Genomic DNA, 25,748 nt, shown 5'->3' on the forward strand with positions numbered 1-25,748 from the left:
TTGTGTTTCTAGCTCCAACAGTAATACCTAATGCTTGTGTTTCTAGCTCCAACAGTAATACCTAATGCTGGTGTTTCTAGCTCCAACAGTAATACCTAATGCTTGTGTTTCTAGCTCCAACAGTAATACCTAATGCTTGTGTTTCTAGCTCCAACAGTAATACCTAATGCTTGTGTTTCTAGCTCCAACAGTAATACCTAATGCTGGTGTTTCTAGCTCCAACAGTAATACCTAATGCTTGTGTTTCTAGCTCCAACAGTAATAGCTAATGCTTGTGTTTCTAGCTCCAACAGTACAGTAATACCTAATGCTTGTGTTTCTAGCTCCAGCAGTACAGTAATATCTAATGCTTGTGTTTCTAGCTCCAACAGTAATACCTAATGCTTGTGTTTCTAGCTCCAATAGTACAGTAATATCTAATGCTTGTGGTTCTAGCTCCAACAGTAATACCTAATGCTTGTGTTTCTAGCTCCAACAGTAATACCTAATGCTTGTGTTTCTAGCTCCAACAGTAATACCTAATGCTTGTGTTTCTAGCTCCAACAGTAATACCTAATGCTTGTGTTTCTAGCTCCAACAGTAATACCTAATGCTTGTGTTTCTAGCTCCAACAGTAATAGCTAATGCTTGTGTTTCTAGCTCCAACAGTACAGTAATACCTAATGCTTGTGTTTCTAGCTCCAGCAGTACAGTAATATCTAATGCTTGTGTTTCTAGCTCCAACAGTAATACCTAATGCTTGTGTTTCTAGCTCCAACAGTACAGTAATATCTAATGCTTGTGGTTCTAGCTCCAACAGTAATACCTAATGCTTGTGTTTCTAGCTCCAACAGTAATACCTAATGCTTGTGTTTCTAGCTCCAACAGTAATACCTAATGCTTGTGTTTCTAGCTCCAACAGTAATACCTAATGCAGGTGTTTCTAGCTCCAACAGTAATACCTAATGCTTGTGTTTCTAGCTCCAACAGTAATACCTAATGCTGGTGTTTCTAGCTCCAAACAGTAATACCTAATTCTTGTGTTTCTAGCTCCAACAGTAATACCTAATGCTGGTGTTTCTAGCTCCAACAGTACAGTAATAGCTAATGCTTGTGGTTCTAGCTCCAACAGTAATACCTAATGCTTGTGTTTCTAGCTCCAACAGTAATACCTAATGCTTGTGTTTCGAACTCCAACAGTACAGTAATACCTAATGCTTGTGTTTCTAGCTCCAACAGTAATACCTAATGCTTGTGTTTCTAGCTCCAACAGTACAGTAATACCTAATGCTTGTGTTTCTAGCTCCAGCAGTACAGTAATACCTAATGCTTGTGTTTCTAGCTCCAACAGTACAGTAATACCTAATGCTGGTGTTTCTAGCTCCAACAGTACAGTAATACCTAATGCTGGTGTTTCTAGCTCCAACAGTAATACCTAATGCTTGTGTTTCTAGCTCCAACAGTAATACCTAATGCTTGTGTTTCTAGCTCCAACAGTAATACCTAATGCTTGTGTTTCTAGCTCCAACAGTAATACCTAATGCTTGTGTTTCTAGCTCCAACAGTACAGTAATACCTAATGCTTGTGTTTCTAGCTCCAACAGTACAGTAATACCTAATGCTTGTGTTTCTAGCTCCAACAGTAATACCTAATGATTGTGTTTCTAGCTCCAACAGTAATACCTAATGCTTGTGTTTCTAGCTCCAACAGTACAGTAATATCTAATGCTTGTGTTTCTAGCTCCAACAGCAATACCTAATGCTTGTGTTTCTAGCTCCAACAGTAATACCTAATGCTGGTGTTTCTAGCTCCAACAGTAATACCTAATGCTTGTGTTTCTAGCTCCAACAGTAATACCTAATGCTTGTGTTTCTAGCTCCAACAGTAATACCTAATGCTTGTGTTTCTAGCTCCAACAGTAATACCTAATGCTTGTGTTTCTAGCTCCAACAGTACAGTAATACCTAATGCTTGTGTTTCTAGCTCCAACAGTAATACCTAATGCTTGTGTTTCTAGCTCCAACAGTACAGTAATACCTAATGCTTGTGTTTCTAGCTCCAACAGTAATACCTAATGCTTGTGTTTCTAGCTCCAACAGTACAGTAATACCTAATGCTTGTGTTTCTAGCTCCAACAGTAATACCTAATGCTTGTGTTTCTAGCTCCAACAGTAATACCTAATGCTTGTGTTTCTAGCTCCAACAGTACAGTAATACCTAATGCTTGTGTTTCTAGCTCCAACAGTAATACCTAATGCTTGTGTTTCTAGCTCCAACAGTAATAGCTAATGCTTGTGTTTCTAGCTCCAACAGTAATAGCTAATCCCTGTGTTTCTAGCTCCAACAGTAATAGCTAATGCTTGTGTTTCTAGCTCCAACAGTACAGTAATACCTAATGCTTGTGTTTCTAGCTCCAGCAGTACAGTAATATCTAATGCTTGTGTTTCTAGCTCCAACAGTAATACCTAATGCTTGTGTTTCTAGCTCCAACAGTAATACCTAATGCTTGTGTTTCTAGCTCCAACAGTAATAGCTAATGCTTGTGTTTCTAGCTCCAACAGTACAGTAATACCTAATGCTGGTGTTTCTAGCTCCAACAGTACAGTAATATCTAATGCTTGTGGTTCTAGCTCCAACAGTAATACCTAATGCTTGTGTTTCTAGCTCCAACAGTACAGTAATACCTAATGCTTGTGTTTCTAGCTCCAACAGTAATACCTAATGCTTGTGTTTCTAGCTCCAACAGTAATACCTAATGCTTGTGTTTCTAGCTCCAACAGTACAGTAATACCTAATGCTTGTGTTTCTAGCTCCAACAGTAATACCTAATGCTTGTGTTTCTAGCTCCAACAGTACAGTAATATCTAATGCTTGTGGTTCTAGCTCCAACAGTAATACCTAATGCTTGTGTTTCTAGCTCCAACAGTAATACCTAATGCTTGTGTTTCTAGCTCCAACAGTAATACCTAATGCTTGTGTTTCTAGCTCCAACAGTAATACCTAATGCTTGTGTTTCTAGCTCCAACAGTAATACCTAATGCTTGTGTTTCTAGCTCCAACAGTAATACCTAATGCTGGTGTTTCTAGCTCCAACAGTAATACCTAATGCTAGTGTTTCTAGCTCCAACAGTAATACCTAATGCTTGTGTTTCTAGCTCCAACAGTAATACCTAATGCTTGTGGTTCTAGCTCCAACAGTACAGTAATAGCTAATGCTTGTGGTTCTAGCTCCAACAGTAATACCTAATGCTGGTGTTTCTAGCTCCAACAGTAATACCTAATGCTTGTGTTTCTAGCTCCAACAGTAATACCTAATGCTTGTGTTTCTAGCTCCAACAGTAATACCTAATGCTGGTGTTTCTAGCTCCAACAGTAATACCTAATGCTTGTGTTTCTAGCTCCAACAGTAATACCTAATGCTTGTGTTTCGAGCTCCAACAGTACAGTAATACCTAATGCTTGTGTTTCTAGCTCCAACAGTAATACCTAATGCTTGTGTTTCTAGCTCCAACAGTACAGTAATACCTAATGCTTGTGTTTCTAGCTCCAACAGTACAGTAATACCTAATGCTTGTGTTTCTAGCTCCAGCAGTACAGTAATACCTAATGCTTGTGTTTCTAGCTCCAACAGTACAGTAATACCTAATGCTTGTGTTTCTAGCTCCAACAGTAATACCTAATGCTGGTGTTTCTAGCTCCAACAGTAATACCTAATGCTTGTGTTTCTAGCTCCAACAGTACAGTAATACCTAATGCTTGTGTTTCTAGCTCCAACAGTAATACCTAATGCTTGTGTTTCTAGCTCCAACAGTAATACCTAATGCTTGTGTTTCTAGCTCCAACAGTACAGTAATACCTAATGCTGGTGTTTCTAGCTCCAACAGTAATACCTAATGCTTGTGTTTCTAGCTCCAACAGTACAGTAATACCTAATGCGTGTGTTTCTAGCTCCAACAGTAATACCTAATGCTTGTGTTTCTAGCTCCAACAGTAATACCTAATGCTTGTGTTTCTAGCTCCAACAGTAATACCTAATGCTTGTGTTTCTAGCTCCAACAGTAATACCTAATGCTTGTGTTTCTAGCTCCAACAGTAATACCTAATGCTTGTGTTTCTAGCTCCAACAGTAATACCTAATGCTTGTGTTTCTAGCTCCAACAGTAATACCTAATGCTGGTGTTTCTAGCTCCAACAGTAATACCTAATGCTGGTGTTTCTAGCTCCAACAGTAATACCTAATGCTTGTGTTTCTAGCTCCAACAGTAATACCTAATGCTTGTGTTTCTAGCTCCAACAGTAATACCTAATGCTTGTGTTTCTAGCTCCAACAGTAATACCTAATGCTTGTGTTTCTAGCTCCAACAGTAATACCTAATGCTTGTGTTTCTAGCTCCAACAGTAATACCTAATGCTTGTGTTTCTAGCTCCAACAGTAATACCTAATGCTTGTGTTTCTAGCTCCAACAGTAATACCTAATGCTTGTGTTTCTAGCTCCAACAGTACAGTAATATCTAATGCTGGTGTTTCTAGCTCCAACAGTACAGTAATATCTAATGCTTGTGTTTCTAGCTCCAACAGTAATACCTAATGCTGGTGTTTCTAGCTCCAACAGTAATACCTAATGCTTGTGTTTCTAGCTCCAACAGTACAGTAATACCTAATGCTTGTGTTTCTAGCTCCAACAGTAATACCTAATGCTTGTGTTTCTAGCTCCAACAGTAATACCTAATGCTTGTGTTTCTAGCTCCAACAGTAATACCTAATGCTTGTGTTTCTAGCTCCAACAGTAATACCTAATGCTTGTGTTTCTAGCTCCAACAGTACAGTAATACCTAATGCTGGTGTTTCTAGCTCCAACAGTAATACCTAATGCTTGTGTTTCTAGCTCCAACAGTAATACCTAATGCTTGTGTTTCTAGCTCCAACAGTACAGTAATACCTAATGCTGGTGTTTCTAGCTCCAACAGTACAGTAATACCTAATGCTGGTGTTTCTAGCTCCAACAGTAATACCTAATGCTTGTGTTTCTAGCTCCAACAGTACAGTAATACCTAATGCTTGTGTTTCTAGCTCCAACAGTACAGTAATATCTAATGCTTGTGTTTCTAGCTCCAACAGTACAGTAATACCTAATGCTTGTGTTTCTAGCTCCAACAGCAGTACAGTAATACCTAATGCTGGTGTTTCTAGCTCCAACAGTAATACCTAATGCTTGTGTTTCTAGCTCCAACAGTAATACCTAATGCTTGTGTGTCTAGCTCCACAGTACAGTAATACCTAGGATGTTGTGTTTCTAGCTCCAACAGTAGTATACTAATGCTTGTGTGTCTAGCTCACAGACAGTAATACCTAGATGCTTGTGTTTCTAGCTCCAATACAGTAATACCTAATGCTTGTGTTTATAGCCAAACAGTAATACTAAACACTAAGTTCAGGGCGAGGGGCAGGGTAGAGAACCGGGTGGTAGCAGGCTAGTAACACTGACTAAAGTTCAGGGCAGGGCGCTGGGCGCTGGGCGGCTACTGGTGACTAATATTCGGATGGCCTGGAGATAGAAGCTGTTTTTTTTTTGGTTTCTCTGTCCCAGCTTTAATGCACATGTACAGTCTCCGCCTTCTAGATGGTAGAGGAGGGGACAGGAAGTGGCTGTTGACTGTGTTTCTACTGATCGTTGTTTTCAGGCTGGTTGTATTGGTGTTAGCTAGGTTAGCAAATAAAATTCTGCTTTATTACCAACGAGGTATTGTAAAACACATCGTTCGTGGCCGGTGTTTGCAGACTTTTTGTGTCCAGCTTTGACGGCGCTTACTGTTTCTTTCTGACACTCAAAGACCCAAACGGCGTTCCGTAGTATGTCGTGAAGCTAATAGCAGCGACGCCGTCACTGTATAACTCGGTAGGGAAACATCTGAACAATAGCGCACTTGGTAATGTTAGTGTGTACCGGTGCTTCGACCAGTCGGGCGAAAGCCAACATCACCCACGACAGAGAACGGTTGATTGTCAAAGGGCAATGAATTCCATTATCTTGGAGCTAATGGATTTTCGCCTTTTGAGTTGTCGTCTCGTTGAAATGTTCTTGCTCTTTCAAATGACTGCTGGACTTGTTGACTGCTCGATCCACACAGCAGACATTGTGGGCTAGGTTAGGAATGCTGTTTTGCACGCGTAGCGCAAAACATTTTAACGTGGCGCCATTACGTCATGTACCTTCGTTATATAGGTAGGCACGTTAGCTTTAACCTGTTGGGTCAGGGTGGCAAAGCATTTGCACGTCTGGATAAAAAAATGTACCCGATTTAATCTGGTTATTAATCCTACCCAGTAATTAGAATATGCATATACTTATTATATATGGATAGAAAACACTCTAAAGTTTCTAAAACTGTTTGAATGGTGATCTGGTGTGTAGGTTAAATCATTTGGCAGGCAAAACCCTGAGACATTTTCTGACAGGAAGTGGATACCTGATGTGTTGTATTGACTTTAAACCTATCCCATTTGAAAAACACAGGGGTTTAGGAATATTTTGGCACTTCTTAAGCTTCCACTAGATGTCACCAGCCTTTACAAAGTGTTTTGAGTCTTCTGAGGGGAGATCTTACCGGGGTCGAAGAGCCATGGAACGATGATACCCATTGTAGACCCCTGGCAGGAGTTCATGTTGGGTTCCCTCGTTCCAATACGTTATAAAGAGTATACCTATTTGCAGTCTTGATATTACATGTTCTGGTTAAAAAAGGTTTTAATGATTGCTAAAGCCTGACATGTTTGAAAACGGAAATATTTTTTCGTTCATGACCTTGAGAAGTCCGCGCTGGCTTACATCATGTGCTAAGACGGAGATTTTTTGGGACATAAATGATGAAGCTTTTTTGAACAACTTAAACTGAAGTTATGGACCTGTGATACCTGGAAGGACATCTGTAATGAAGAGAATCAAGGGTAATGGATTATTTAATAGTATTTTCGATTTTAGATCTCCCCAACATGACGTCTAGTCTGTAATGTCGCAACGTATTTTTCTGGGCGCAGTGCCTCGGATTATTGCAAAGTCGTGATTTCCCAGTAAGGTTATTTTTAAATCCCATGGCAAGTTGATTGAGTTCGAGAGATGTAAATCATAATTCTTTAAATGACAATATAATATTTTACCAATGTTTTCTAATTTTAATTATTTAATTTGTGACGCCTGATTGACTGTCGGGTTATTGGAGTGGAAACGATTTTCAACACAATGCCATAGTAAAAACGTGTTTTTGGAATAAATATGAACTTGATAGAACTAAAAAAATGCATGCATTGTCTAACATAATGTCCTAGGAGTGTCATCTGATGGAGATTGTCAAAGGTTAGTGCATCATTTTAGCTGGTTTTATGGTTTTGGTGACCCTGTCTTTGACTTGACAAACATTACACACAACTCTTGTAAATGTACTGTCCAACATACTCTAAATTTGTGCTTTCGCCGTAAAACCTTTTTGAAATCGTAAAATGGTTAGATTAAGGAGATGTTTATCTTTCAAATGGTGTAAAAATAGTTGTATTTTTGAAAATTTGAATTTTTGACATTTATTTGGATTCAAATTTGCAGCTCTTGAAATGCACCTGCTGTTGTATGGAGGTGCACTCACAGGTGTCTGCACGCTAGCGTCCCACCTAGCCCCAAGAGGTTTTGACATCGGTTTTAAACTAGACACCGGGCCGATACCGATGTTGGCATTTTTAGCTAATATCGTCCGATTCCCATATGTTCACCGATATATCGTGCATCTCTAATGGCAACTGCTCGGCATCTGACCATAAGGCGCTACAGAGGGTAGTGTGTACGGCCCAGTATATCGCTGGGGCCAAGCTTCCTGACATCCAGGACCTCTATACCAGGCGGTGTCAGAGGAAGGACCCCCAAAAAAATTATCAAAGACTACAGTCACACAGTCAGACTGTTCTCTCTGCTACCGCACGGGAAGCGGTACCGGAGCGCCAAGTCTAGGACCAAAAGGCTCCTTAACACCGTCTACCCCCTAAACCATAAGACTGCAGAACAATTAATCAAAATGGCCACCCAGCCACCCCATTAGTTTTTACACTGCTGCTACTCACTGTTTATTATCTATGAATAGTAACTTCAGCCTTGTTATTGTTGTGTAATTTTCTTGTGTTCATTTTTGATTTTATTTAATACTTTAGTTTATTTAGGAAAAATGTTCTTAACTCTATTTCTAGAACTGCATTGTTTGGTTAAGGCCTTGTCGGTAAGCATTTCACGGTAAGGTAAAATCTACACCTGTTGTATTCGGCGCATGTGACAAATAAAATGTACATTTGCTGTAGATGTCCTGGAGGGCAGGAAGTGTTGCCCGCGGTGATGCGTTGGGACGACCGCACCACCTACTGGAGAGCCCTGCGGTTGAGGACGGTGCAGGCGCCGTACCAGGCGGTGATACAGCCCGGACAGACAGGATGCTCTCGATGGCGCATCTGTAAAAAGAACGCGAGGATCTAATTGGCCCGCGCCTAATTTCTTCTGGAGGTCGAAGAGGCGGTTGTTGTGCCTTCTTCACCACGCCGTCTGTGTGAATGGATCATTTCTGGTCGTCAGTCCACGCCCGATGGAACTTAAAGCATTTTTTTCCCCACCGTCTCCACTGTGGCCCCGTCGATGTGAATGGGGAGGGGGGGTGATCACTCGGTGTCTCCTGAAGTCCACGATCAGCTCCTTCGTTACGTTGAGGTAAGAGATTATTTTTTTCCTGGCACCACTCCCGCCAGGGGCCCTCGACCTCCTCCCTGTAGGCTGTCTTGTCGTTGTTGGTACATCAGCACTACCACTGTTGTGTCATCAGCAAACTTTGACGATTGAGTTGGGAGACGTGCGCGGCCAAGCAGTCACGGGTGAACAGGGAGTACAGCAGGGAATCCAGCACCCAGTTGCATAGAGCAGGGTTCAGACCCAGGACCCCCCCCCCGAGCTCAGTGATGAACTTGGAGGGCACTGTGGTGTCGAAAGCTGCGCTGTAGTCGATGAACAGCATTCATATACATAGGGATTCATCTTGTCCAGATGGGAAAGGGCAGTGTGCATGCGACGGGCGGTAGAGTCATCTGTGGATCTGTTGGGGCGGTACGCAAATCGTAGTGGGTCTAGGGCTTTGGGTAAGGTGATATGATCCTTAACTAGTAGGTCTAGGGCATCGGGTAAGGTGATATGATCCTTAATTAGTTGGTCTAGGGCATCAGGTAAGGTGATATGATCCTTAACTAGTAGGTCTAGGGCATCGGGTAAGGTGATATGATCCTTAACTAGTTGGTCTAGGGCATCAGGTAAGATGATATGATCCTTAACTAGTTGGTCTAGGGATTCAGGTAAGGTGATATGATCCTTAACTAGTTGGTCTAGGGCATCAGGTAAGATGATATGATCCTTAACTAGTGGGTCTAGGGGATTCAGGTAAGGTGATATGATCCTTAACTAGTTGGTCTAGGGCATCAGGTAAGATGATATGATCCTTAACTAGTGGGTCTAGGGCTTCAGGTAAAGTGATATGATCCTTAACTAGTAGGTCTAGGGCATCAGGTAACTAGTGGGTCTAGGGCATCAGGTAAGGTGATATGATCCTTAACTAGTAGGTCTAGGGCATCAGGTAAGGTGATATGATCCTTAACTAGTGGGTCTAGGGCATCAGGTAAGGTGATATGATCCTTAACTAGTAGGTCTAGGGCATCAGGTAAGGTGATATGATCCTTAACTAGTAGGTCTAGGGCATCAGGTAACTAGTGGGTCTAGGGCATCAGGTAAGGTGATATGATCCTTAACTAGTAGGTCTAGGGCATCAGGTAAGGTGATATGATCCTTAACTAGTGGGTCTAGGGCATCAGGTAAGGTGATATGATCCTTAACTAGTAGGTCTAGGGCATCAGGTAAGGTGATATGATCCTTAACTAGTGGGTCTAGGGCATCAGGTAAGGTGATATGATCCTTAACTAGTAGGTCTAGGGCATCAGGTAAGGTGATATAATCCTTAACTAGTAGGTCTAGGGATTCAGGTAAGGTGATATGATCCTTAACTAGTGGGTCTAGAGCATCAGGTAAGGTGATATGATCCTTAACTAGTAGGTCTAGGGCATCAGGTAAGGTGATATGATCCTTAACTAGTAGGTCTAGGGCATCAGGTAACTAGTGGGTCTAGGGCATCAGGTAAGGTGATATGATCCTTAACTAGTGGGTCTAGGGATTCAGGTAAGGTGATATGATCCTTAACTAGTAGGTCTAGGGCATCAGGTAAGGTGATATGATCCTTAACTAATAGGTCTAGGGCATCAGGTAACTAGTGGGTCTAGGGCATCAGGTAAGGTGATATGATCCTTAACTAGTAGGTCTAGGGCATCAGGTAAGGTGATATGATCCTTAACTAGTGGGTCTAGGGATTCAGGTAACTAGTGGGTCTAGGGCATCAGGTAAGGTGATATGATCCTTAACTAGTAGGTCTAGGGCATCAGGTAACTAGTGGGTCTAGGGCATCAGGTAAGGTGATATGATCCTTAACTAGTGGGTCTAGAGCATCAGGTAAGGTGATATGATCCTTAACTAGTGGGTCTAGGGCATCAGGTAAGGTGATATGATCCTTAACTAGTAGGTCTAGGGCATCAGGTAAGGTGACATGATCCTTAACTAGTAGGTCTAGGGCATCAGGTAACTAGTGGGTCTAGGGCATCAGGTAAGGTGATATGATCCTTAACTAGTGGGTCTAGAGCATCAGGTAAGGTGATATGATCCTTAACTAGTGGGTCTAGAGCATCAGGTAAGGTGATATGATCCTTAACTAGTGGGTCTAGGGCATCAGGTAAGGTGATATGATCCTTAACTAGTAGGTCTAGGGCATCAGGTAAGGTGATATGATCCTTAACTAGTAGGTCTAGGGCATCAGGTAACTAGTGGGTCTAGGGCATCAGGTAAGGTGATATGATCCTTAACTAGTAGGTCTAGGGCATCAGGTAAGGTGATATGATCCTTAACTAGTGGGTCTAGGGCATCAGGTAAGGTGATATGATCCTTAACTAGTAGGTCTAGGGCATCAGGTAAGGTGATATGATCCTTAACTAGTGGGTCTAGGGCATCAGGTAAGGTGATATGATCCTTAACTAGTAGGTCTAGGGCATCAGGTAAGGTGATATAATCCTTAACTAGTAGGTCTAGGGATTCAGGTAAGGTGATATGATCCTTAACTAGTGGGTCTAGAGCATCAGGTAAGGTGATATGATCCTTAACTAGTAGGTCTAGGGCATCAGGTAAGGTGATATGATCCTTAACTAGTAGGTCTAGGGCATCAGGTAACTAGTGGGTCTAGGGCATCAGGTAAGGTGATATGATCCTTAACTAGTGGGTCTAGGGATTCAGGTAAGGTGATATGATCCTTAACTAGTAGGTCTAGGGCATCAGGTAAGGTGATATGATCCTTAACTAATAGGTCTAGGGCATCAGGTAACTAGTGGGTCTAGGGCATCAGGTAAGGTGATATGATCCTTAACTAGTGGGTCTAGGGATTCAGGTAACTAGTGGGTCTAGGGCATCAGGTAAGGTGATATGATCCTTAACTAGTAGGTCTAGGGCATCAGGTAACTAGTGGGTCTAGGGCATCAGGTAAGGTGATATGATCCTTAACTAGTGGGTCTAGAGCATCAGGTAAGGTGATATGATCCTTAACTAGTGGGTCTAGGGCATCAGGTAAGGTGATATGATCCTTAACTAGTAGGTCTAGGGCATCAGGTAAGGTGACATGATCCTTAACTAGTAGGTCTAGGGCATCAGGTAACTAGTGGGTCTAGGGCATCAGGTAAGGTGATATGATCCTTAACTAGTGGGTCTAGAGCATCAGGTAAGGTGATATGATCCTTAACTAGTGGGTCTAGAGCATCAGGTAAGGTGATATGATCCTTAACTAGTGGGTCTAGGGCATCAGGTAAGGTGATATGATCCTTAACTAGTGGGTCTAGGGCATCAGGTAACTAGTGGGTCTAGGGCATCAGGTAAGGTGATATGATCCTTAACTAGTAGGTCTAGGGCATCAGGTAAGGTGATATGATCCTTAACTAGTGGGTCTAGGGCATCAGGTAAGGTGATATGATCCTTAACTAGTAGGTCTAGGGCATCAGGTAACTAGTGGGTCTAGGGCATCAGGTAAGGTGATATGATCCTTAACTAGTGGGTCTAGAGCATCAGGTAAGGTGATATGATCCTTAACTAGTAGGTCTAGGGCATCAGGTAAGGTGATATGATCCTTAACTAGTAGGTCTAGGGCATCAGGTAAGGTGATATGATCCTTAACTAGTGGGTCTAGGGCATCAGGTAAGGTGATATGATCCTTAACTAGTAGGTCTAGGGCATCGGGTAAGGTGATATGATCCTTAACTAGTTGGTCTAGGGCATCAGGTAAGGTGATATGATCCTTAACTAGTTGGTCTAGGGCATCAGGTAAGGTGATATGATCCTTAACTAGTAGGTCTAGGGCATCAGGTAAGGTGATATGATCCTTAACTAGTAGGTCTAGGGCATCAGGTAACTAGTGGGTCTAGGGCATCAGGTAAGGTGATATGATCCTTAACTAGTAGGTCTAGGGCATCAGGTAAGGTGATATGATCCTTAACTAGTAGGTCTAGGGCATCAGGTAAGGTGATATGATCCTTAACTAGTGGGTCTAGGGCATCAGGTAAGGTGATATGATCCTTAACTAGTAGGTCTAGGGCATCAGGTAAGGTGATATGATCCTTAACTAGTAGGTCTAGGGCATCAGGTAAGGTGATATGATCCTTAACTAGTAGGTCTAGGGCATCAGGTAAGGTGATATGATCCTTAACTAGTAGGTCTAGGGATTCAGGTAAGGTGATATGATCCTTAACTAGTAGGTCTAGGGCATCAGGTAAGGTGATATGATCCTTAACTAGTAGGTCTAGGGCATCAGGTAAGGTGATATGATCCTTAACTAGTAGGTCTAGGGCATCAGGTAAGGTGATATGATCCTTAACTAGTAGGTCTAGGGCATCGGGTAAGGTGATATGATCCTTAACTAGTGGGTCTAGGGATTCAGGTAAGGTGATATGATCCTTAACTAGTAGGTCTAGGGATTCAGGTAAGGTGATATGATCCTTAAGTAGGGTCAAAGCACTTCAGGGTGACAGCAGTGAGTGAGGGATAGGGGAGAGACTGAATATATCCGTAAACACTGCAGCCAGCTGGTTAATAACACATGTTCTGAGGACGTGGGATGCTGTCTGGACCGGTCCGGCAGCCTTGCGAAGTCTAATACACTATTTTGACCTAGATGCCTGTTACCTAGTATTGACTAACGTTAACTAGCTTAACTCGCTAGCGGATGGAGAGTGGGCACCGATATACCGACTGTCCGTCTGTCTGTCTCTGGTCAGCCACTCCTCACAAAAAGTTGCCCGTGTGTGTGTGTATAGAGTGCTGGCTTGTTCTCATAACGTTAGCTGGATAGCTAGTTAGCTCCGTTTAAACTAACAAGGTATAACAACGATAAATACAGGTTTTATACTTGTATTATTTAAAAAAAAAAAAAAAAAACGTCTATCGTTGTACCACATTGTGCCACCATAACGGTCTCAATGCTCGATTCCCGAGGCCCCGTTAAACAAAATCAATTCAGAAGTAAACCGACATATATCTCACCTTATTGCTAACAATTTATCTCATCGTCTCCGTCCGTCGGTACATCCTAAATCGTCAGGAATTACTCAGGAGAAACACTTTCCCTTCTAGTTTTGTCTGTTTAGCTCTGCTAAAAAAAAAAACGGGTTCAAGAGGAGGAATTTCTTCGAGTCGATTTCTTGCGGCGTGTCGATTAAAACCGGATGTCGGGGGGGAAACGTCACATTCTCGTTGGGTCATGACCACCGGAAGAAGAAGTTCCCTCACAAATGTATTTAATTTTTTTGTCAAATAAAACGTTAATACCTTTAATTTCCTCCACGACAAGTCTGTGGCTAGATATATGTTTTTTTGTAATCCTTTTTCCTCATAATAATTCCATAAATGTTTTTGAAAAGGGAATATTTGACTATTTTTCACAAATTGATGAGATAAATCTAATTGATTATTTTTTTATTTATTTTTATTTATAAAGGTGACCTTTATTTAACCAGGTGGGCTAGTTGAGAACAAGTCCTTTATTTAACCAGGTAGGCTAGTTGAGAACAAGTCCTTTATTTAACCAGGTAGGCTAGTTGAGAACAAGTCCTTTATTTAACCAGGTAGGCTAGTTGAGAACAAGTCCTTTATTTAACCAGGTAGGCAAGTTGAGAACAAGTTCTCATTTACAATTGCGACCTGACCAAGATAAAGCAAAGCAGTTCAACAACATACAACAACACAGAGTTACACATGGAGTAAAACAAACATACAGTCAATAATACAGTAGAAAAATAAGTCTATATACAATGTGAGCAAATGAGGTGAGATAAGGGAGGTAAAGGCAATAAATAGGCCATGGTGTCAAAGTAAATACAATACAGCAAGTAAATCACTGGAATGGTAGATTTGTAGTGGAAGAAAGTGCAAAGTAGAAATATAAATAATGGGGTGCAAAGGAGCAAAATAAACTAAATAAATACAGTAGGAAAAGAGGTAGTTGTTTGGGCTAAATTATAGATGGGCTATGTACAGGTGCAGTGATCTGTGAGCTGCTCTGAAAAGCTAGTGAGGGAGACAAGTGTTTCCAGTTTCAGAGATTTAGATATGAGGTGGTTCTACTCTCTGATACAGACTGTCGTTGACAATGTCAAAGATACTGCAAAAAAATTATAGCTAAAATATAAAGAAAATCGTTCATAAGATTTTTTTTACAATTTTTTAATTGGGTTATTACAGCTTATAAACGCTCTTGACGGCGAACCAATCAGAGGAATTAAAACGTTTTGATCCCGCCCCTTTTTTGTACGTGATATCCGGGTTCTCCGCCCTACTACTTCCTCTTTCCCAGTTCGCAGTCAGCGAGAGACACCATGAAGGCGTCTGGCACAGTATGTAAAATTGTTTATTTGACCTTTTTAAAACCACAGAAACCCAGTTATATAGACAGATTTGAGTACATACCGTTACAATCGTTCGATTGATGTAGTCACATGATGCTAAATCGACATAAATAGTTAAAATTATCGTTTTCTTTTATAAAAACTGAAGCCTCCGCGGCTGTAACATGGCGTCCACGTTTGAGATTTCGGACCATGTGGGCCCGTAGAGAAACAATGCTGCTAACTAGGGGAAAAGACGAACAAATTTACCCGTCTATGTATTTTTAGCCCACCTTTCTACAAACAATTTGTCTTTCTGTACACTTCATCCCAGGGTGTGTTAAAATGCCCGTGAAGTGCTAACTCACATGTATGTAATAGCCTAGAGTGCTAACTTTAGTAAGCTAGTTAGTTGCCATATACCTGCCCAGCCGTAGGCCACGTTGCTAGCCGGCTAACTTGGCCAGTTACATTTTTAGTCATTTAGCAGACGCTCTTATCCAGAGCGACTTACAGTAGTGAATACATACATTTCATTTCATGCAAAAAAAAATTATATATATATAACTAGATAGTGGTCCCGTGTGGCTCAGTTGGTAGAGCATGGTGTTTGCAACGCCAGGGTTGTGGGTTCAATTCCCACGGGGGACCAGTATGGAGAAAAAAAATGTATGCATTCACTACTGTAAGTCGCTCTGGATAAGACCGTCTGTAAAATGTAGTGTCATTCAGAACTGCGCCCGGTACATGAAACAAACGTAATGTTGACATCATGCAGTTTGACTGTAGGAAATGTCAAGCATTGTATTAATTTCATTTAGTAAATGTTTTTTTTCTTTCTATTTATATTTATGAATTGTAATGCACCCTAACCCAAAGGCCATATCAAATAAAGGTACGGTCTTGTCAGGTGTGCTAAAATCAACATGATGTACCTTGTCGCCTTTCTCTGATGCTGACGTGCCCTTGAAAGTGAATCCAAGGTTCAACATTTTTTTTTTTTATATACATATTTTGTCTTATCCAGTATCCATCATAGTCTTTTTATTTAAAGTTAGCAACTGGTATATTTTTGGACGTCTTGTAAAATCGTCCTGTGGACGTTGTATTGTACGTTAACTCACAGTTCTTCCTCTCCTGCTCCATCCACACAGCTTAGGGGAGTACAAAGTCGTTGGGCGCCTCCTGCCCTCGGTGAAGAACCCAACCCCGCCTCTCTATCGCATGAGGATCTTCGCTCCGAACCACGTGGTGGCTAAATCTCGCTTCTGGTACTTTGTCTCTCAGCTGAGGAAGATGAAGAAGGCCAATGGAGAGACTGTCTACTGTGGTCTGGTAGGTAGGACATGGGGGACAGGGTGGGATGATAAGGGGGAAGGGGGGGGGGGAACAAATCAAATGCCAAGGTTTCACCGGTGTATTGAATGCATATGTTATTTTTTTTTAATGTGTTTTCTATTTACTGAGATTTTCATTATGTGCAAATAAACGATTATATTATGGGAAGGGATGGTGGTCTGGCTGGAAGGTAGTATTACTGTTGCACAACCAACCATGAGGTAGTTCAAAGACAGAGAGATTACAGAAGAAAGGAAACTGTTGATGAGATTGACCGGGATTAGATTTGTATGTTAAAAACAAAATAAAAATCAATCATTCGCTGCATCGTTTGTGTGCTGGTACTCTCCCGTAGGCCCGTCGTACCTGAAGAAATTGAAACATTTTGTGCCGTTTTCAGGGTAAACGTGAGTCAACGCCGTGTGTTGTCACGATATCCTGAATTTAGACTTAAACTTACTGTTTTACTGGCAGGATACTCAATATCATCAACGATGATCGATTTTTCAAAACGACGCAGCAACAAATAAAATGGTGACTTAAGACAACGAATGGCGCCTGATCCAGATGGAGGAACTCAGTTACAGCTCTTATCTTATTTTACCTTTATTTAACGAGGCAAGTCCGTTAAGAACAAATTCTTATTTTCAATGACGACCTACCGGGGAACAGTGGGGGTTAACTGCCTTGTTCAGGGGGGCAGAACGACAGATTTGTACCTCGTCAGCTCGGGGGATTCGAACTTGCAACCTTTCGGTTACTAGTCCAACGCTCTAACCACTAGGCTACGCTGCCACCTCTGTTCTGTTGTTGGGTATCTTGGGTTTTTTCCTTGTCTTTGACCTTTAAACTAGGCAAGTCAGTTAAGAAAACAAATTATTATTTAACGTGACGGCTTACACCAGCCGAACCCGGACGATGCAGGGCCGATTTGTGTTATGGGTGACGCACAATGTATCAATCATTCATTCAATTTGATTGTTCTTTTGTAGATTTAGTAAAAACACATTGGTAATAATTTATTTTGAAAGGTAAATTTCTAGGTAAACTTAATTAAATCAAGCTGAAGACTAGGTCTTATTCACAGTACAGGTGAATTAATACATATGATTCAATAGGAGTGTGTCATGCATTGAGTTATTAAGCTTGTTTTTAAGCTGATTTCATATACAGATAACAAACAATCCCTTCTGTTTTAGGACTAGCGTTGCGCTGATAGACTTGAACCTCTCAATCGTGTGAGACCCGTTTGACAGAAGCACAGAATGTAACTAACAAAATGATTTTACTGGGCCGTTTTTTTTTTTGTATCGGGAAAAGTACAGAAGTTTCAGTATACCGTGCAACACGAATGTACATCCGTCTTTCATCCCGCTGCCCTTAAAAGTGTCAGTCCAGGAAGTTGTCTCGTTCTGTGAGGTTGAAACCTGTCAGTCAGGAAGCTGCCTGTCTCTCAGTCCAGGAAGTTGTCTCGTTCTGTAGGGTTGAACCCTGTCTCTCAGTCCAGGAAGTTGTCTCGTTCTGTAAGGTTGAACCCTGTCTCTCAGTCCAGGAAGTTGTCTCGTTCTGTGAGGTTGAACCCTGTCTCTCAGTCCAGGAAGTTGTCTCGTTCTGTGAGGTTGAACCCTGTCTCTCAGTCCAGGAAGTTGTCTCGTTCTGTAAGGTTGAACCCTGTCTCTCAGTCCAGGAAGTTGTCTCGTTCTGTGAGGTTGAACCCTGTCTCTCAGTCCAGGAAGTTGTCTCGTTCTGTAAGGTTGAACCCTGTCTCTCAGTCCAGGAAGTTGTCTCGTTCTGTGAGGTTGAACCCTGTCTCTCAGTCCAGGAAGTTGTCTCGTTCTGTGAGGTTGAACCCTGTCTCTCAGTCCAGGAAGTTGTCTCGTTCTGTGAGGTTGAACCCTGTCTCTCAGTCCAGGAAGTTGTCTCGTTCTGTGAGGTTGAACCCTGTCTCTCAGTCCAGGAAGTTGTCTCGTTCGGTAAGGTTGAACCCTGTCTCTCAGTCCAGGAAGTTGTCTCGTTCTGTGAGGTTGAACCCTGTCTCTCAGTCCAGGAAGTTGTCTCGTTCGGTAAGGTTGAACCCTGTCTCTCAGTCCAGGAAGTTGTCTCGTTCTGTGAGGTTGAACCCTGTCTCTCAGTCCAGGAAGTTGTCTCGTTCCGTGAGGTTGAACCCTGTCTCTCAGTCCAGGAAGTTGTCTCGTTCTGTAAGGTTGAACCCTGTCTCTCAGTCCAGGAAGTTGTCTCGTTCTGTGAGGTTGAACCCTGTCTCTCAGTCCAGGAAGTTGTCTCGTTCCGTAAGGTTGAACCCTGTCTCTCAGTCCAGGAAGTTGTCTCGTTCCGTAAGGTTGAACCCTGTCTCTCAGTCCAGGAAGTTGTCTCGTTCCGTAAGGTTGAACCCTGTCTCTCAGTCCAGGAAGTTGTCTCGTTCCGTAAGGTTGAACCCTGTCTCTCAGTCCAGGAAGTTGTCTCGTTCCGTAAGGTTGAACCCTGTCTCTCAGTCCAGGAAGTTGTCTCGTTCCGTAAGGTTGAACCCTGTCTCTCAGTCCAGGAAGTTGTCTCGTTCCGTAAGGTTGAACCCTGTCTAATTAACTCTGATTTTCCCCCCCCACCTCTGTCTCAGGTGCACGAGAAGACTCCCCTGAAGGTGAAGAACTTTGGCGTCTGGTTGCGGTATGACTCCCGAAGCGGAACCCACAACATGTACAGAGAATACAGAGACCTGACCACGTCTGCAGCCGTCACCCAGTGCTGTAAGTATGTCCCAGTCTGGGGTACACTGGACTGTTACCCAGTCTGGGGTACACTGGACCGTCACCCAGTGCTGTAAGTATGTCCCAGTCTGGGGTACACTGGACTGTTACCCAGTGCTGTAAGTATGTCCCAGTCTGGGGTACACTGGACTGTCTCCCAGTGCTGTAAGTATGTCCCAGTCTGGGGTACACTGGACTGTTACCCAGTGCTGTAAGTATGTCCCAGTCTGGGGTACACTGGACTGTTACCCAGTGCTGTAAGTATGTCCCAGTCTGGGGTACACTGGACTGTCTCCCAGTGCTGTAAGTATGTCCCAGTCTGGGGTACACTGGACTGTTACCCAGTGCTGTAAGTATGTCCCAGTCTGGGGTACACTGGACTGTCTCCCAGTGCTGGTAAGTATGTCCCAGTCTGGGGTACACTGGACTGTTACCCAGTGCTGTAAGTATGTCCCAGTCTGGGGTACCCAGGACTGTCTCCCAGTGCTGTACCCAGTATGTCCCAGTCTGGGGTACACTGGACTGTTACCCAGTGCTGTAAGTATGTCCCAGTCTGGGGTACACTGGACTGTTACCCAGTGCTGGTAAAAACACTGGACTGTTACCCAGTGCTGTAAAAACACTGGACTGTTACCCAGTGCTGGTAAAAACACTGGACTGTTACCCAGTGCTGTAAAAACACTGGACTGTTACCCAGTGCTGTAAAAACACTGGACTGTTACCCAGTCTGGAGAACACTGGATTTAACCCATTGATGCATTGGACGGCCATTTCTAAGATCTGTGATCATTATCAGCTGGTTCCTTATGATGATAGATGTTTAGTTAAACAGCTTGTATCTGCTGTAGATCCGTCCCAGGAGAATAGAGGGGAATTTACAGTTAACAGTGTAAACGTTGAGTTGGCACATAAACACAAAGTGCATCGTCTCTGTGTCTCTGTGTGTGTTGGGTTTGGGTACTATCCGGATGTTCATACCGTTTCTGTACCACACTGGGGTATACGGGATTATCGGAGGTGTACCTAAGTTGCACTATAAACAATTTAGGAAACCGGGATCTTGATCCAGGGGACGTTGAGTATCTCTGCTGTAACCAAGAAGCTTGATGTTGACATCTAACACTTGGCTAGCAAGTTAGCTATTTACTCAGTACATCTTAGTTATTAGCAAGTTAGCGATTTACTCAGTACATCTTAGTTATTAGCAAGTTAGCTATTTACTCAGTACATCTTAGTTATTAGCAAGTTAGCTATTTACTCAGTACATCTTAGTTAGCAAGTTAGCTATTTACTCAGTACATCTTAGTTATTAGCAAGTTAGCTATTTACTCAGTACATCTTAGTTATTAGCAAGTTAGCTATTTACTCAGTACATCTTAGTTATTAGCAAGTTAGCTATTTACTCAGTACATCTTAAGTTATTAGCAAGTTAGCTATTTACTCAGTACATCTTAGTTATTAGCAAGTTAGCTATTTACTCAGTACATCTTAGTTATTAGCAAGTTAGCTATTTACTCAGTACATCTTAGTTATTAGCAAGTTAGCTATTTACTCAGTACATCTTAGTTATTAGCAAGTTAGCTATTTACTCAGTACATCTTAGCTAGCGAACCAGATGCACAGCTGGAGCCCAGGCTGGAGATCATTTACATCCGCACCTAAAAGCTTTGAGACATGTACTTTATCTGACCCCCCCAAAGGTCACACAGTTTTTTTCACAAAGTTCAAGTGTCCGCTCAGCAGACCTGAAATTTGATCATTGGGACGTTGCTTAAATTGCCCTCCTAAAGGTGTTGGATAAATCTTTCTTGGGGGGGGTGTAAATACTAACTTGTCCAGGGGGGGGCAGTTGAGTGGTGTTTTCACTAGCTGCGTTTTTTTGTTATTATAATGTTTTGTGTGTGTGTTCTCCAGATCGTGATATGGGCGCTCGCCATCGTGCCCGTGCTCACTCCATCCACATCATGAAGGTGCAGGAGATTGCCGCCAATAAATGCCGCAGACCTGCCATCAAGCAGTTCCACGTAAGTCCAACACACACAGTATATCATTCACCCCTAGCTAGGTCGGACTGTTCCCTCTGCTACCACACGGCAAGCGGTACCGGGGCGCCGAGTCTAGGTCCCAAAAGGCTCCTTAACAGCTTCCTACCCCCCCCCCTAAATCAAATCAAATGTATTTATATAGCCCTTCGTACATCAGCTGATATCTCAAAGTGCTGTACAGAAACCCAGCCTAAAACCCCAAACAGCAAGCAATGCAGGTGTAGAAGCATGGTGGCTAGGAAAAACTCCCTAGGAAAAACTCCCTAGAAAGGCCAAAAACCTAGGAAGAAACCTAGAGAGGAACCAGGCTGGGGTGGCCAGTCCTCTTCTGGCTGTGCCGGTGGAGAGGAACCAGGCTATGAGGGGTGGCCAGTCCTCTTCTGGCTGTGCCGGGTAGAGAGGAACCAGGCTATGAGGGGTGGCCAGTCCTCTTCTGGCTGTGCCGGGTGGAGATTATAACAGAACATGGCCTAGATGTTCAAATGTTCATAAATGACCAGCCGGGTCAAATAATAATCATAGTAGTTGTAGAGGGTTCAACAGGTCAGCACCTCAGGAGTAAATGTCAATTGGCTTTTTCATTCTATACATTTCTACTAGATTATAATTTTTTTTTTAAATGATTGTAGCTGTGATGGCTGTAGGTTTCTGCTGTTCAAATAAACCAAGCGAGTGTTAGCATGGCGGCTACGTGTGCCTTGTTTTCTTCATGGAAATAAACCAAGCGAGTGTTAGCATGGCGGCTACGTGTGCCTTGTTTTCTTCATGGAAATAAACCAAGCGAGTGTTAGCATGGCGGCTACGTGTGCCTTGTTTTCTTCATGGAAATAAACCAAGCGAGTGTTAGCATGGCGGCTACGTGTGCCTTGTTTTCTTCATGGAAATAAACCAAGCGAGTGTTAGCATGGCGGCTACGTGTGCCTTGTTTTCTTCATGGAAATAAACCAAGCGAGTGTTAGCATGGCGGCTACGTGTGCCTTGTTTTCTTCATGGAAATAAACCAAGCGAGTGTTAGCATGGCGGCTACGTGTGCCTTGTTTTCTTCATGTAAATGCTAGGAGCTCAGATGGAATCATTTGAACGTTTCAAAGAATTGTTATTCAATTATTGCATCTTAGCTCCTCGTGTGTGTGTGTGTGTGTGTGTGTGTGTGTGAGAGAGACGCTCCTTTTCGTTTTTTTTTTTTTAAAGTGTTCCGCTCCGCTAACCAGCGCCTCGCCTAATCAGGTGTGCAATACCTTCTGCCTGTCCAGATAAAAATGGATAGCATGTCTTTGCCTAAAACAGTCTCGTCTTGTCGTCTCCTCTCCTCAGGACTCGAAGATCAAGTTCCCTCTTCCTCACAGGGTCCTGCGCCGTCAACACAAGCCCCGCTTCACCACCAAAAGGCCCAACACCTTCTTCTAGAGGAAATAACCTCTGGGTTTCACCTTGTGCGGCACAATAAAATTTCTAATTGTAGAAAAGAAGCCATTTTGTTTTGAGTTATTATTATTATTATTATATATATTTTTTTTTTTTAAATGTGCCTAAGATTTTGTGATACTTCTGACATGCAAGTTTTTAATATAACTAATTTCTCTGAGCCCTGAGTTGGATTGCATAATGCTTTGCAGGAGGAGGGGGGGGAACCACGAGTTGGATTGCATAATGCTTTGCAGGAGGAGGGGGGAATTGTTGTCAGTGGATATTATGTGAAAAGTTATTAGTTAACATTCAGAAATGTGAAGAGAGAATTTGAACCATCGCCACATATTTGCTACAAAAACAGCCCCCTTAAATTATGGCTTTATAATGTATTACAAGATTTAATGAAAAACCATTTAGAAAGAAATATGCATTGCATACGAGTGCTGATCAATATATGAAAGGTAAAAGTTACCAATAAAATAACATGGTGGAGCTCATCTGCACCACCTGTAGGTCGTTACATGCGCTGGCCTGGAAGAGGCCATTTTTTTACCCCCCTTTATCCATTAGAAACTCACATTTTTAAGAGTTCTTGCCTTTTTATTCTATAATGACATAGTTTCACCCCACTAATATTTGTAAAGAAACCATAGCCCGTGCCATTAGCCATGTTAGCTGTATATTTAAATGCTTTACATTTTAAATGTATTTCCTGTTTGTGGCACACGCACACACGCACCTTCCACATGTTCATTTCCTGTAAGTTGGCGCCATCTTGTGGCTGGAGTTTGTAGTCTTGAGGTACCGCGGTCATCGACGTTTTACTGTCACGAAGGGGATTTCATTAAAGGTTTAAATACCTGGTAAAGCTTCAGGTAAGTTTTGGTAAACGTCAATTCGGTAAAAATGAGCGGGGAAAGTTATTCTCAATTCGTTAAAAATGAGCGGGGAAAGTTATTCTCAATTGAAATTGTGTTAAACTCACTTGGGACGGTTTCATGTCTTCCGTTAACGGATGAGACTAAATCTGACGTAAAACATTTTTTTTTGCTCATCTCGATAAACCTTAAATCCAGTGTCACATCACACGTTATGTCCTGTGTCAGATTAGGTTTTTTTTTATATATTCAAATGTGCTTTTAGGTTGGCTAATGTGTCAAGACATGTAGGCTGACTTGCGATATGAATGATCCATTTTCAACAACCTCGTGGGTAGCGGAGGTCCTACAGAGATCAGGGCCCAGATACAGTGTTGACAGAGAGAGGAGAGGTCCCGTTTAATACTGGTTTATCCCCCCGCCAGGTTTCCTGATAGATCCCCTTGGAAAGACCTTCTGAAACATCAGATATAACTGTAATACCCTGGCTTTTTATTTATATTTTTATATTTCACCTTTATTTAACCAGGTAGGCTAGTTGAGAACAAGTCCTTTATTTAACCAGGTAGGCAAGTTGAGAACAAGTCCTTTATTTAACCAGGTTAGGCTAGTTGAGAACAAGTCCTTTATTTAACCAGGTAGGCTAGTTGAGAACAAGTCCTTTATTTAACCGGGTAGGCTAGTTGAGAACAAGTCCTTTATTTAACCAGGTAGGCTAGTTGAGAACAAGTCCTTTATTTAACCAGGTAGGCTAGTTGAGAACAAGTCCTTTATTTAACCAGGGTAGGCTAGTTGAGAACAAGTCCTTTATTTAACCAGGGTAGGCTAGTTGAGAACAAGTCCTTTATTTAACCAGGTAGGCAAGTTGAGAACAAGTTCTCATTTACAACTGCGACCTGGCCAAGATAAAGCAAAGCAGTTCGACAACATATAACAACACAGAGTTACACATGGAATAAAACAACATAAAATCAATGATGCAGTAGAAAAAAAATAAAATAAAAAAATAAATAATAATAAAATAAAAATATATACTAAAAATAATAAAAATAATAAAAAAGACAAAAAAAATAAGATTATATACAATGTGAGCAAATGAGGTGAGATAAGGGAGGTAAAGGCAAAAAAAATGCCATGGTGGTAAAGTAAATAAAGTATAGCAAGAAAAACACTGGAATGGTAGATTTGTAGTTTGAAGAAAGTTCAGAGATAAAAATATAAATAATATGGTGCAAAGGAGCAAAATAAAATAAATAAATAAATACAGTAGGGGAAGAGGTAGTAGTTTGGGCTAAATTATAGATGGGCTATGTACAGGACATACAGTCAATAATACAGTAGAAAAAAAAGTCTATATACAATGTGAGCAAATGAGGTGAGATAAGGGAGGTAAAGGCAATAAATAGGCCATGGTGGTAAAGTAAATACAATACAGCAAGTAAAACTTGTATCTGTACTGAACAAAAAATATAAACAAAAGCTGCATTACATTTTAATGAGTTACAGTTTATAGAAGGAAATCAGGTCAATTAAAATAAATTCATTAGGTCCTAATCTATGGATTTCACATGACTGGGAATACAGATATTCATCTGTTGGTCACAGATACTTTACAATAAAACGTAGAGGAGTGGATCAGAAAAACCAGTCAGTATCTGGGTGTGGCCACCATCTGCCTCATGCAGCGAAACACATCTCCTTCACATCGAGTTGAGCAGGCTGTTGATTGTGGTCCTGTTTGGATGTTGTCCCCACCTCCTCTTCGACGGCTGTGTGAAGTTTCTGGATATTGGGCGGGAACTGGAACACGCTGTCGATGCCAGAGCATCCCAAACATGCTCAATGGGGGTGACGTGTCTGGTGAGTACGCAGGCCGTGGAAGAACTGGGAGATTTTCAGCTTCCAGGAATTGTGTCCAGATCCTTGCGACATGGGGGCCGTTCATTATCATGCTGAATCGCGGCGGATGAATGGCACGACAATGGGGCCTCAGGATCTCATCACAGCATCTCTGTGCGTTCAAATTGCCGTCGATAAAATGCAATTGTGTTTTGTTTGTCCGTAGCTTATGCCTGCCCCATACCATAACCCCACCTCCACCATGGGGCCCATACCATAACCCCACCTCCACCACGGGGCCCATACCATAACCCCACCTCCACCACGGGGCCCATACCATAACCCCACCTCCACCACGGGGCCCATACCATAACCCCACCTCCACCATGGGGCCCATACCATAACCCCACCGCCACCATGGGCCCCATACCATAACCCCACCTCCAACATGGGGCCCATACCATAACCCCACCTCCACCATGGGGC

The 25,748-nt window shown here is 42.3% G+C and overlaps 1 protein-coding gene, 1 non-coding gene and 1 pseudogene across 2 annotated transcripts; 2 read left to right on the forward strand and 1 right to left on the reverse strand.

Annotated features, from left to right (window-relative positions):
- The window catches only part of LOC123740068 (exportin-T-like), a 62,013-nt pseudogene extending 48,141 nt beyond the window's left edge, over positions 1 to 13,872 (reverse strand).
- Positions 13,873 to 15,868: 1,996 nt separating this feature from the next.
- On the forward strand, positions 15,869 to 16,002 carry LOC123740069 (small nucleolar RNA SNORA68). Its single transcript, XR_006768126.1, has one exon. It is a non-coding gene; the product is annotated as a small nucleolar RNA SNORA68 (small nucleolar RNA).
- A 161-nt stretch (positions 16,003 to 16,163) lies between these two features.
- LOC106594111 (60S ribosomal protein L18a-like) lies at positions 16,164 to 22,604 on the forward strand (the record flags this gene model as incomplete). Its single annotated transcript, XM_045713982.1, has 4 exons — positions 16,164 to 16,343; positions 18,961 to 19,090; positions 21,005 to 21,114; positions 22,450 to 22,604. Coding segments are annotated over 4 exons (513 nt in total), but the record flags the coding sequence as incomplete, so codon positions are not given.
- Between the last annotated feature and the right edge of the window lie 3,144 nt (positions 22,605 to 25,748).

The sequence above is a fragment of the Salmo salar genome, unplaced genomic scaffold, assembly GCF_905237065.1.
Source record: "Salmo salar unplaced genomic scaffold, Ssal_v3.1, whole genome shotgun sequence".
Taxonomy (NCBI): domain Eukaryota; kingdom Metazoa; phylum Chordata; class Actinopteri; order Salmoniformes; family Salmonidae; genus Salmo; species Salmo salar.